Source organism: Pogona vitticeps, chromosome 1 (assembly GCF_051106095.1).
Source record: "Pogona vitticeps strain Pit_001003342236 chromosome 1, PviZW2.1, whole genome shotgun sequence".
Lineage (NCBI taxonomy): Eukaryota > Metazoa > Chordata > Lepidosauria > Squamata > Agamidae > Pogona > Pogona vitticeps.
This window is the reverse complement of record NC_135783.1, coordinates 288,540,125-288,553,080: the sequence shown is the minus strand read 5'-3', so window position 1 is coordinate 288,553,080 and position 12,956 is coordinate 288,540,125. Positions and strand designations below refer to the sequence as shown.

Genomic DNA, 12,956 nt, shown 5'->3' with positions numbered 1-12,956 from the left:
CAGATAGTGTGGTTGCTGACCCTGAGCCAGACATCCTGGAGAGCGAAGTCAAGTGGGCCTTACAAAGCATGGGTAACAACAAGGCCAGTGGATTTGATGGCATTCCAGTGGAACTATTTAAAATCTTAAAAGATGATGCTCTTAAGGTACTACATTCAATATGCCAGCAAGTTTGGAAAACTCAGCAGTGGCCAGAGGATTGGAACAGACCTGTCTACATCCCAATCCCAAAGAAGGGAAGTGCCAAAGAATGCTCCAACTACCATTCAATTACACTCATTTCACACTCTAGCAAGGTTATGCTCAAAATCCTCCAAGGTAGGCTTCAGCAGTATGTGGACCGAGAACTCCCAGAAGTACAAGCTAGATTTCAAAGAGGCACAGGAACTAGAGACCAAATGGCTAACATGCGCTGGATTATAAAGAAAGCCAGAGAGTTCAAGAAAAACATCTACTTCTTCTTCATTGACTATGCAAAAGCCTTTGACTGTGTCGACCACAACGAACTATGGCAAGTTCTTAAAGAAATGGGAGTGAGTGACCACCTTATCCATCTCCTGAGAAATCTATATGTGGGACAAGAAGCAACAGTTAGAACGGATATGGAACTACTGATTGGTTCAAAATTGGGAAAGGAGAACAACAAGGCTGTATATTGTCTCTCTACTTATTTAACTTTTATGCACAATACATCATGCAAAAGGCAGAACTGGATGAATCCCTAACCAGAATTAAGACTGCTGGAAGAAATATCAACAACCTCAGATACGCAGATGATACCACTCTGATGGCAGAAAGTGAGGAGGAATTAAAGAACCTCTTAATGAGGGTGAAAGAGGAGAGCGCAAAAAATGGTCTGAAGCTCATCAAAAAAACTAAGATCATGGCCACTGGTCCCATTACCTCCTGGGAAATAGAAGGGGAAGATATGGAGGCAGTGACAGATTTTACTTTCTTGTGCTCCATGATCTCTGCAGATGGAGACTGCAGCCACGAAATTAAAAGATGCCTGCTTCTTGGGAAGAAAGTGATGACAAACCCAGACAGCATCTTAAAAAGTAGAGACATCACCTTGCTGACATAGGTCCGCATAGTCAAAGCTATGGTTTTTCCAGTAGAAATGTATGGAAGTGAGAGCTGAGCTATAAAGAAGGCTGACCATGGAAGAATTGATGCTTTTCAACTGCAGTGCTGGAGGAGACTCTTGAGAGTTCCCTGGACTGCAAAGAGAACAAACCTATCCATTTTAAAGGAAATCAACCCTGAGTGCTCACTGGAAGGAAAGATCCTGAAGCTGAGGCACCAATACTCTGGCCATCTCATGAGAAGAGAAGACTCCTTGGAAATGTCCCCGATGTTGGGAAAGCGTGAAGGCAAGAGGAAAAGGGGACGACAGAGGATGAGATGGTTGGACAGTTTCATTGAAGCTACCAACATGAATTGACCCAACACTGGGAGGCAGTGGAAGACAGGAGGGCCTAGTGTGCCCTGGTCCATGGGGTCATGAAGAGTGAGACACAATTTAACGACTAAACAACAACAATGACCGCTTTCCAGCTGTTGTACTTTGTCCGCGATGACTCACTGGCACATGCAAATCATTCCTTGATGCTGCAACCATCAAGTGAAATAGACATGTACAAATTAGCCCATAGATTAGAAACCAATCAATAATATCCAATATTGCCCTTCTCACAGGTCAGGTGTTGGAATGCCTGTTTCACTTATTTTCACATTTTGCTTCTTCGCCATTAAGTATTACAGTGCCGAGATCACAATCCCACTGGTCTCATCTATTTATATATTCTAGGTCTGCATATGATAAAAACAATGTCAGCTAACCCCTTAAGGAGTCCCTGAAAGACATATCTCCTCCTTTACATGATCCATTTTTTTACATTTTAAATTTAACCTCAAGACAACACTGACAAATCCCTCCATGTAGCTATTGTACGTGTGGAGAATGGGAGCAGGACTGCACCCTGTGGACCAGTGTCAGTCCACCCACTGGCCACACATCTGTGATCTCCAGGCATTTTGCACAGTTAAAAAGGGGGAAGCCAGTCCAGGTGAATTCTCAATGATCTGGCTGCTGTCACTTAGAAAGGAGCCCTTTTCATACATTCCAGGGAATGAATGGAGGTTGGGGTCATGGCCTGGAGTGCAATCCCATTTCCTTTTCATTCATTTGATATTTTGGTGCTTATGGACAGGATGTTTATTACACCTGAATACAACATAACACTTTTAAAAAATGTTGCATTTTCAGCCAGCTCCAATATACTTATATTGTGAGGTGTGAAGTAGAAGCAGTGTCTCATGATGCTCTTTGTCTCACCCCTGTCTCGGAGTAGTTGGGCTATTTTGTATTGGATAGGTCCACAGACCCCGTGGAAGTAACACAAGGAAGAAATCGCACTGGCAACATCTTTGTTCGAGGTATACAGGGTTCCAAACCGAATCCCAGAAAGAGCAAAATCCTACCAGAAAGTGAGAGAAGGGACAAAGAATCAAACCATCGTAACACAAATAAATGTTTTCATCCAAACAACATCTTGTTGCTTAGTGCCATGCATAACCCAAGTCTCTGAGATAACACCATCTGAACATTTAAAAACAGCATTCACCTTAGTAATTCCCCACATCACATGGGTCCTCTGTGGATCAGGTAATCTGGATAGAAGGAAAATTAATTTAGGAAGGTTAGAAAAAGTAGTTACGTCTTTGTGTTCATCAGTCCAGCATTCCAAAACTGCAGAAGAGGGTATTATATATAGATTGTGCTCTGTGCTTTGATTTTTTTCTCTGTAATGAAAACTTCTAACACACCGGACATTAATTGTGTAAATAAAGGAAAGTCTGGGCAGCCTAAGACCAAGGGGAGAGAGAAGCTTGACATCTTTCTTCTCCTGCAGGACTGTTTTGACAAGATCTGGCCTTCAAAGCTGCCATGACAGGCAGTGTGAACAATGATTTTGGATTAGACTTGGACAATCCAGGTTCAGGTCCCCAATGAGTCATGGAATTTACTTGTGATCTTGGCCTGGTTGTTGTGAAGATAAAGTGAGGAGGAGGGAGACGAGCCATGTAAACTGCTTTGAGTTCACTAGAGGAAAGGCAGGACACAAATACAGTGGATATACTATCAATACTATTACTACCACTTGCATTTGTCACTTGGGAATGCAAACAACAGGCAGAAAAAGAATTGAACTCCTTCTTCTCCACCACCCACTCTCCCAAAGTTTCTCAGATTGTCTCCCTGTGGCTTCTATTTACATAAACAAAAAAGACAGAACCCATGACTAGTTTGGCTCTCATGGAGTTCAAAGACCGCATAATAAACTTCCAGGGCCTCCATCCTGACTACAAATGGTATGCTTCCATACCACAGTTTACAAAGGTCTTGAAGGAAATGCCACATAAATCCAAACCATTTCAAGGCCAGCTGTAGATTGTGCCTCCCCTGTAAAAACCCCCAAAGCCATTATCTCCATGCTGCTTCTGAAGTAAAGAAAGGTTACTTACCTGTAACGATGGTTCTTCAAGTGGTCATTCTGTGAATTCACACAAAGGGTTAATACCAGCGCCAGCGTTGGGCCTCTCGGAACATTTTCTAGCTGCAAGAGAAAAGTAACAATGTTTAGGACTACCCCTACTGCGCACGCCCAGCCTAACCGTCCCTCAGTTCCATTTGTCCGCCATAGGCCCTCGAGTCATAGAGATGCCAGTGACAGACAGACAGAGGGGAGGCCGGGCGGGATTGTGTGAATTCACAGAATGACCACTTGAAGAACCATCGTTACAGGTAAGTAACCTTTCTTTCTTCATCGTGGTCTTCTGTGAATGCACACAAAGGGTGATTAGCACGCTTACTAACCGGATGGTGGGCTGTCACTGAAGAGCCGATGCTAGCACTGCCCTCCCGAATCTGGTCTCCTCTTTTGCCCTCACGTCCAATCTGTAGTGGGTTATGAAGGTAGAGGCATTGGACCATGTAGCGGACCGGCAGATGTCGGGCAGGTCAACGCCACGGAGTAAGGCAGTCGATGAGGCAACAGCCCGGGTGGAATGGGCTTTAAGTCCCTGTGGAGGATCTCTGTGGTTGAGCTCGTAGGCAAGGGCGATGGTAGATACGAGCCACCGAGAGAGCGTGGACGGCGAGGCCGGGCATCCCTTCTTTGGGCCAAAGTAACAAAGAAAGAGTCTGTTGGCCAGGCGAAAGTCCTTGGTCCTGGACACATAAAAAGCTAAGGACCGTCGAACATCGAGCATGTGGAGCATGCGTTCAACATCAGAAGTCGGAGACGGAAACAAAGTTGGCAGAATAAGTGGCTGATTGACGTGGAAGTCGGAGACCACCTTCGGAAGAAAAGACACGTCCAGGTAAAGCATAACCTTGTCCTTAAAGAATTGAAGAAAAGGTTGGTCATGGCGGAGAGCTGCCAACTCGCTAGCTCGACGAGCAGACGTGATAGCCACGAGGAACAGCGTTTTTAAAGAAAGCATCTTGAGGTCACAGGTAGCCATGGGTTCAAATGGGGGTCTGGATAGGGCATGCAGAACCAAGTGGAGGGACCACTGAGGGAGTGGGGGACGAATGGGAGGTCGGAGGTTAGAGAGACCCCTCAAAAACATCCTGACGGTAGGATGGGAGAAAAAGCGGGAAGAGGGAGAAGCTCTGGGCTGGAAGAAGACAACCGCAGCAAGGTACACCTTGATAGTAGAGATAGACAGGTGGAAATCAAACAGGTAACGGAGATACTGCAGAAGCGTAGAAAGAGATACAGGGGAGGAGACGAGATCCCTCTGCTGGGTAAATTTCAAAAAGCTTTTCCACTTGTAGGCATACAAGCGAGACGTGGAGGGCTTGATGGCGTTGGTCAAGACCTCTTGGATTTCTGGACGATCCTCCACGCCGTCAGATGGAGCGTGTCGAGGTCGGGGTGAAGGACTTTGCCTGCTTCCTGGGTCAGCAGGTCCGGCCACAACGGAAGGGTTACGGAGTCCACAGCCATGCTGACTAGAGTGGGAAACCACACTTGGCGAGGCCAAAAAGGTGCAATGAAAATGGCCGGAGTCATTGAACGTTGGAGTTTGATCAGGGACCTCTGTATCAACGGAATTGGTGGAAATATGTACAAGAGACCCTGGTTCCAGGGGATCATGAATGCGTCGCCGAGCGAGTGGAGACCGAGACCTGCCCTGGACGCGTACCGGGAGCATTTCGCGTTGTGAGGGGATGCGAACAAGTCCAGCACTGGGGTCCCCCATTGGCGGCAAAGGTCCTGGAAGACCAGAGGGTTCAACTCCCATTCGTGCGTCTGATGTTGAAGCCTGCTCAGAGTGTCCGCAACTGTGTTGTCCTCTGTGGCTACATGGATGGCCACCGGGTAGATATGATGACGGTAACACCACTCCCAAAGGAGGATGGAGAGATACAGGAGTGAGTGAGAGCGGGTTCCTCCCTGCTTGTTGACATAGTGCATTGTGGTAGTGTTGTCCGTCACCAGCTGAACTCCGCGGCCGCGTAGCAGAGGAAGGAAGGACCTGAAGGCCTTGATAACTGCAAGCAGTTCCAGGTGATTGATGTGGAACATGGCTTCCTGTGGTGTCCAGAGGGCGTGAATGGTGTGACGGCCGCAGTGCGCCCCCCAGCCGGACGGACTGGCGTCCGTTGTGACCTGAACGGTGAGACGGAGTGGACGAAAAGGCCGGCCAACCGTGAGATGGGGTGTGTACATCCACCACTGGAGCTGTCTGGTGAGCTCCGGGTGACACGAAGGCGCTTCCTCTGGCTGTCCATCATAGGGTCGAAAAGGGTGAGGAACCATGATTGGAGTGACCGGAGTTTGAGGCGAGCGTGAGCTAGCGCCGGTGTTGTGGAAGACATCAGGCCGAGAAGGTGTTGGGCGTGATGGGCTGTCACCCGAGCACGGGGAAGAAATTTCCTGATGGCTCGTTGAATCTTGCGTACCCTCTCTGGGGGGAGAAAGACTCGACCCTTTACGGCGTCCAAACAGACCCCTATGTATTGAACTGTTTTGGAGGGGATGAGCTGAGACTTCTGTTTGTTGACAGTGAGACCGAGATTGTGAAGGAGATACAGGATAAATTTTGTGTCCTTCAGAGATCGGCTTCGTGAGGTGGAGACTACGAGCCAATCGTCCAGGTAAGGGTAAACGTGGATGCCCCTGAGACGAAAGTAAGCTGCCACTGGGGCCATGACCTTGGTGAAGGTCCGGGGAGCTGTGGACAGGCCGAATGGCAGGGCCTGGAATTCGTAGATTGTGTCCTGAAAGATGAACCGAAGAAACTTGCGGTGGTCGGGGTGGATAGTGACGTGAAAGTATGCGTCCTTTAGATCTATGAGGACGAACCAATTGTTTTTCTTCAGCAGGTGCATGATGGACTCTAAGGTGAGCATCCGAAAACGTCTGGGTCGCAGGTAAGTGTTTAGGAGTCTTAGATCGAGGATGGGCCTTATGCCTCCTCCTCTTTTTGACACCGCGAAATAGCGGGAGTAAAAGCCGCAGTGTATGTCGCGGGGTGGTACTGTAGAGATGGCATCTTTTTGTAATAGAGATAATATTTCTTCTTCGAGCGAGGAGTCGAATGGGGAATGATTTATGAACCCGAGCGGAGGAGATCTTATAAATTCCAGCTGGTAACCGTGCTGAATAATTTTTAGAGCCCAAGCGTCGGTTGTAATGGCAGACCAGTTGTGGAGAAACGGTTGAAGACGGGTGGCAGGAGGTGAACGGGTAAAAATGGGGGGCCGAAAGTCAAAGATACTGTTTTTGTTTCCTGCCAGGTGGCTTAAAAGGTTGGCGGCGATGGGGCGGACGAGGCTGGTATCCTTGATAGCCCTGGACAGAAGAAGAGGACTGGCCAGAGCGCTGCTGAGGTAGGTGTTTGTAAGGACGGTACTGTTGAGAAGATTGATATTGACCATAAGATTTACGCCATTGGGGGCGTCGCTGTCTAGATTGAGTCTGAACAGAATAGGACTTGGCAGTCCTCTTAGCCTTGTGAAGGTCTTCTAAATGGGAGTCGGTCTTTTCGTTGAACAGCCCAGTAGCGTCGAAGGCGAGGCTTTCAACCTTTGACTTGACGTCCTCCATTATGTCTGCAGAACGGAGCCAAGCGTGGCGCCGGATAGAGATGGCAGACATGAGAACTCTGGCAGAGATCTCTGCTGCATGTCTGATGGAAAGACGTTCATACTTGGATACCGTCTGAGCTTCCTCATATGAGTTAAGGAAAGCTTGCCGGGTGTCTTCAGGTATCATTTTTAGCCCTGGCAAAAGTTTGAGCCATAGCTGTTTGTGATAAGCCCCTAGAACAGTCTGATAGTTTATGATTCGAAGTAGCAAGGTGACAAGGGAGTAGATTTTCCTGCCGATGATTTCCAGCTTTTTACCCTCCTTGTCAACTGGAGTAACGTGGGCCTTGGCCGACGGCCTTGAACAGCTTGTTTCAACAATGAGTGAGTTCGGAATGGGGTGCTTGAGTAAAAAGTGAGTATCAGCCCCATGAATCTTGTAGAAGTGCTCTGTGCGACGAGGGACATTAGGTGTAGTCGCAGGCTGAGCCCAGAACTCCTTAATGGCCTCCATAACCACAGGCACAAAGGCTATACTGGGGGGAGCGGTACTGTCCTTCTTGATGTCCCCGAAGAACAAGTCCTCGCCCGGAGGCGAAGGAAGATTCAAGTCCAGTTTTAGAGTCTTGGCAAGTCTGGACATCATCTGAGAATAGGAAGAAAAATCCTCAGATGGAGAGGGGGCGTGAGGATCACCTGTATCTGAAAGCACCAGATCACCCGGGGGTAAATCGTGCGGTGGCATGGGTGGGGGTTGTTCCTGATCGGAGTCAGAAGACTGCTCCGTGGACACCTCATCTGGATCAGAGGAGAAGACATCCCTCTTCTTTTTTGGAGGGGGTTTCTCGATGCCGACCTGCGCTGTCGGGGGTCGAATAGGGACCGCAGTCGGCGCCGAGGTGGAAGGAACCAGTTGCGGTGGAGGGGCAACAGGTATCGTAGGAGGCCGTTCTCCGGCTCGAATAGCTCGGCGTCGACGTCGAGGTCGGTTCGACTCCGAGGAAGAAGACAAGTATATGTACCGGATCTTTTTGCGGTACCAGTCTCGAGATGCGGACGTCGAAGACGAAGAAAGAGACCTCGAACGGTCGCGTCGGCGTCGATGGCGCTTACGATGCTTAGCGTGGTCGGAATCCGCCGAGCAAGAAGAAGAGGAACGACGTCGATGCTTGCTACGACGTCGATGGGAGCGGCGCTTCTTCTTAGAGCGTTTGCGCTTAGAGGATTTCGAGTCCGAACGATGGGAAGAGTCGGACTGAGTGGAAGCTCGATGTCTCTTCTTCGACCGTTTCCGTCGAGGAGACTTCGACCTCGAGCGGCCGGAGGAAGGGGACCGACTCGGGGAGCGATGCTTCTCCGTGTGGGAACGTTTGCCTCGAGGAGATTTCGACCTGGAACGCACAGGTGATCGAGGTACCTTCTCTCGAGGAGATCTCGAGTCCGAGTGCACGGACGAGATCGACACGGGAGGCGACCCCTGGCCCGCAGGAAAAGGGCTATGTGGGGCGGAAGCGAGACCAGTAGTGACACCAACTAACTGGCTCGGCGTCGGGGAAGACATTCCCGATGGTGGCATGACTTCAGTACGTCGAGTCGGAGGAGGAGCGGGTGCCTCGGACGAGGCCTCGAAGCGTCTCGACAACTCCTCGAGAATCGGAGATGGAATGGAACCCGAGCTCGGAGAAAGTCGAATGGATGTCATTTTAAGCTGGGCGGCCGCCTTCGCTTTGGATGACTTCGACGGCTTAGTTTTCGGAGCTGGAGGCTCGGGGTTCGAAGCAGGAACGGCCGATTTCGACGACACGGATTTCTTCGACATTTTGGAAACTTTAGAGACGACCGACTGAACAGGAGCTGCTCGAGAAGTGGAAGCCATTTCCCCCTCCGAGGGCGCCGTGGAAGACAACGTTGACTCCCACAGATGAAGTTTAAGGCGCTGCTGGCGAGCCTTAAGAGCGGCTTTAGTGAAGGCTTTGCAGTGTGGGCAAGTTTTGGGATTGTGCGATTCCCCCAAGCAATACAGGCAAGTATCGTGGCCGTCCTGGTGGGGAATTTTGCGGTCGCACACCACACACCTGCTGAATGGCCCGGAAGGGGACATAGGGCGGTAAGCAAACCGAAACGACAAGTCCAAGGGATAAGGCAGAGCAGTCCGAAATCAGTCCGAGTAAAGCCAAAAAATACACCGAGTCGTCAAGTTGAAAGGAAAAAGCGCTAGGGTAGTCCGTGAGCGAAGCTTAGGTCAAAACCAAAGAATCAAATAGATCGCAATAACGCAGCTAAGACGAGAGGCTCCAAACCGCTAGGCGGAAAAATGGAACTGAGGGACGGTTAGGCTGGGCGTGCGCAGTAGGGGTAGTCCTAAACATTGTTACTTTTCTCTTGCAGCTAGAAAATGTTCCGAGAGGCCCAACGCTGGCGCTGGTATTAACCCTTTGTGTGCATTCACAGAAGACCACGATGAAGAATGTAGATTATTCATTTCTGGTAGAGAAAGCAAGGACATATTTTCTGCAGAAGCCCAGAAAGTATTTTTTTCTCTCTCACATGGGGGAACATATCACATTATTTCCAATGAACTCTCCCAACCTCTGACCTGCTAGGATCTGCTCCATCTTCAAAAGAAACCTTTGCCACTGAAGCATTTACAAAAGATGTGCAAATTTGTGGTCCAAGAACTCCACAGAGTCCACAGCTGCCTCGGGAATTTTGGGAGCCGCAGTCCAAAAAGCACACCTCTAATGTTTAAATATCACTGCTTCTCTTTTCACATAACTTCCTTAGTACAGGCTCCTCTTATCACCAGATGCCTGAAGCACTAAAACTGGCCTTACCTGTCCATTTCCAGCACACTGTGGAATGTGGCAGAATTGTCAAAAACTGAAAGCATGTAAATCTCATCCACAATCACATGTAACTCATGCCTAGAACAATGGAAAATAAAAACAGAAGGAGTAAGGAGTTTGCTTCCCAATCAGAAAACAGAAGGGAAAAAAAGGAAACAGTAATGAATTGCCACCAGACATTATAACAACAAAAGTGTAACTAAAATATTGTAAGCTACAGCCACTCCCTCTTCGCTAGAATTACAGAAAACCTCCACGAACATCTTTTCTTATACAGTATAATCAAAAACATTCCGAGTTAATCTGGTGGCCTAAAATGTTTGGATTACTGAATCAATAGACTCCAAGTACCATCTTTTTAAAATGTATAATGTTATCATACCTTTTTGCAAATTCCAAGTAATCATGTAATTCTGAGAGAGAATAGATATCCCCTAAAGGATTTTGAGGATTCAGAAGAATTAAACCCTTTACTCTGATACCCTGTAAGACAAAAACATCAAAATCCTTAAAAACGCAAATGGAAGCAAAAGCACAAGGCTTCTTATTTCATATACTTCCTGCTTAGAAACCTGGCTGTGTTGGGAAGTTTGGTTTGTAGCAATAGCAGTCTTTAGTGTCAGAAACAACACAGAGTCCGGTGGCACCTTATGTTATCATTTATGATAACGTAAGCTTTTACTGACTACAGCCCGCATTATCAAACACATGCAGTACCATCTTGTAACAGACAGGTTACACATGGGGTTGAGAAGGAAGATCATTGTAAATTGTGAGATCAGAAGGAACAGAAATGCAGAAACTGATTCCTTAGAACCATTCATAAAGTTGTGGGCAGTATCAGGTGACTGAAAACTTTTAGGCTGGCTTTACACATCCATTACCACTACTCCCTGAAACTCAGGCCGTTCCCCTTTATATAGAGTTAAAATTTTGTGAGGTTATTCTTGGAAATGGCTAAGAGACATTGCTCCTTATGGGAGTGGTGCAGCCCTCCACAGTCCAAGAATGGGTGTGTGAGATTGATCATGCTTGCATTAAGACAAGGCACACCTTTGAGAGGAATGGTAAACAAGGTGTTCTAAGGTCAGATCACTGGCTCTCATTTGCTCTGATGTTCCTGTTGCTGAATCTTTCCAGTCCTTCTGCTCTCACTCTTATATAAGAACTCACTGTTATTTTTGAGCAGCAGCATCAACAAAAGTAACTTTTCGAAAAACTGAAAAAGACTCAAGAAGGAAAAATTAAATTTCGTAATTAAATCGTAATTGACCAGATAGGCGGGATATAAATGGAATAAATAAATAAATAAATAAATAAATAAATAAATAAATAAATAAATAAATAAATAAATAAATAAAAATTTCAGTTGAAATGAAAAATGAAAAAAATATTTCTAGTTTTGGTGTGAATGTGACAATCTGTTTAAGCAGGAGGTCTTAAAATGTTATGCCGTATCTTGATTAATTTGGGTTAAGCTATTGGGGGGGGTCCTTTGGTCTTCATTCTTCTGCAAATGCAGTCCCTGTCAGAGTTAAGTTGTCTGAGCGCTCTAAAGCCATACAACCAGAGCAAGTCTTTACATATGAGGCCCTTTTCATATTGGATTTAAAAAACCTTTCATGTTGAGGCAACCAGTCCATCTTCAATCTGTGAAATACAGTAGTTCAAAATTGTATTTCAAGCTTTCACATTACCCCAAGCAATATCCCTCCAATATGGACCCTCATTCCGTCCCATGTCAGCAGTGCCAACAACTGGAAGTTCCCCCTGCTCACCTCTGATTGTGCATCTTGCAAGGCCTTCTTCAGCTTGTCTACAGTGAGCTGGAATGGACGGGTACATGTGCCAGTGACCTGAAACATCACCAGACAATAGCATGAATGGGTTTCTTTCCCAATTGCAGTCTTTTCAAACAAAACAAGAGCAGCAGCAGCTGCTGCTGCTGAACACTACAAGAAGCCCACCACAACTCCACTCCTTTGCAATGCACATTACAGGACCAAGGATCATTACTATAGTATTTGTAGGTGATACCATGAATACAGCAGCTCTTTCCAGAGCCTAGAAACCCCCTTTCAATGAGACCTGGCTATTCCTGGGCATGTGATGGGTCTACACAGAGGATGCCAGAAAGCTAATCCTTGTACAACAAAGGCATCATTTATCTATAGCCCAAATTACTTCAGACTGAAATATTCAAAACATATATACCCACATTATAAACTCTTAAATACACTTTTACATCATTTAATATCCATTTAAAGATAGAAACAAATAGTCACACATAAAACTCATCCAAGATATTTCAATTAAAGAGTTTTCTTCAGTGGTATAATATCTCAGCTATAAATCCTTGTACAGACATACAGTTAGCAAAACATACACAACCAACCCTCTCACACTAATTTGCTAAGGGTCAGGCAGTAATATAACAAGAATGCCACTAATTAAGATTCCTTTTTATAGCCCTAACCAGGTCAAAAACCGGCAAAAGTGTATGCAAGTGATGTTTATTGAGGTTATAAAGTTGATATATCTGTTTGGTATATATAAACTTATTTTGCCTGCATTATTTAAACCTCAGCTTACTTAAGATTTATTTTAAATTCAAATAATATCTATGGAAATATTTGTAATGCTTTTTATCAAACACGATTTCTCTCAAGGATCTTACCTTACAAACATATCTTATGTGCAAAACCACTTCTCACATTCATTGCTATCCAGTTTGGTAACCCATTCATATGATTCCCCTTCACAGAATCCCAACCTACGGTTTAGAAATTACTATCCATGTCAATTATCATATTAGAGGATTTGCAAACATCTCTTCAACCAGAGTATACCACAAGGCTATCCAAGCCGGCACTCATCCTTTCTTTTCCTTACCTTACTGTCTAAATGGGCATAGACTAGTTTGACGTTCCCATAGAGAAAGACACTTTGAGTAATGCCCCCATAGAAAGGTGAGGGAATGAGGAAGGCTTCTGAAAACAGAAGAA

The 12,956-nt window shown here is 46.3% G+C and overlaps 1 protein-coding gene across 2 annotated transcripts in view; it reads right to left on the bottom strand.

The window, feature by feature from the left end:
• ACCS (1-aminocyclopropane-1-carboxylate synthase homolog (inactive)) overlaps nt 1–12,956 on the bottom strand; it is a 35,826-nt gene that overhangs the window by 6,427 nt on the left and 16,443 nt on the right. For both annotated transcript variants that reach the window (XM_072985970.2, XM_072985971.2), the window contains exons 7-12: nt 12,844–12,941; nt 11,730–11,807; nt 10,334–10,434; nt 9,940–10,029; nt 2,628–2,673; nt 2,339–2,480 (exon numbers count right to left, since the gene is read on the bottom strand). In XM_072985970.2, coding sequence (XP_072842071.2) covers nt 2,339–2,480; nt 2,628–2,673; nt 9,940–10,029; nt 10,334–10,434; nt 11,730–11,807; nt 12,844–12,941 — 555 coding nt within the window. The remainder of the gene's footprint in view (nt 1–2,338; nt 2,481–2,627; nt 2,674–9,939; nt 10,030–10,333; nt 10,435–11,729; nt 11,808–12,843; nt 12,942–12,956) is intronic.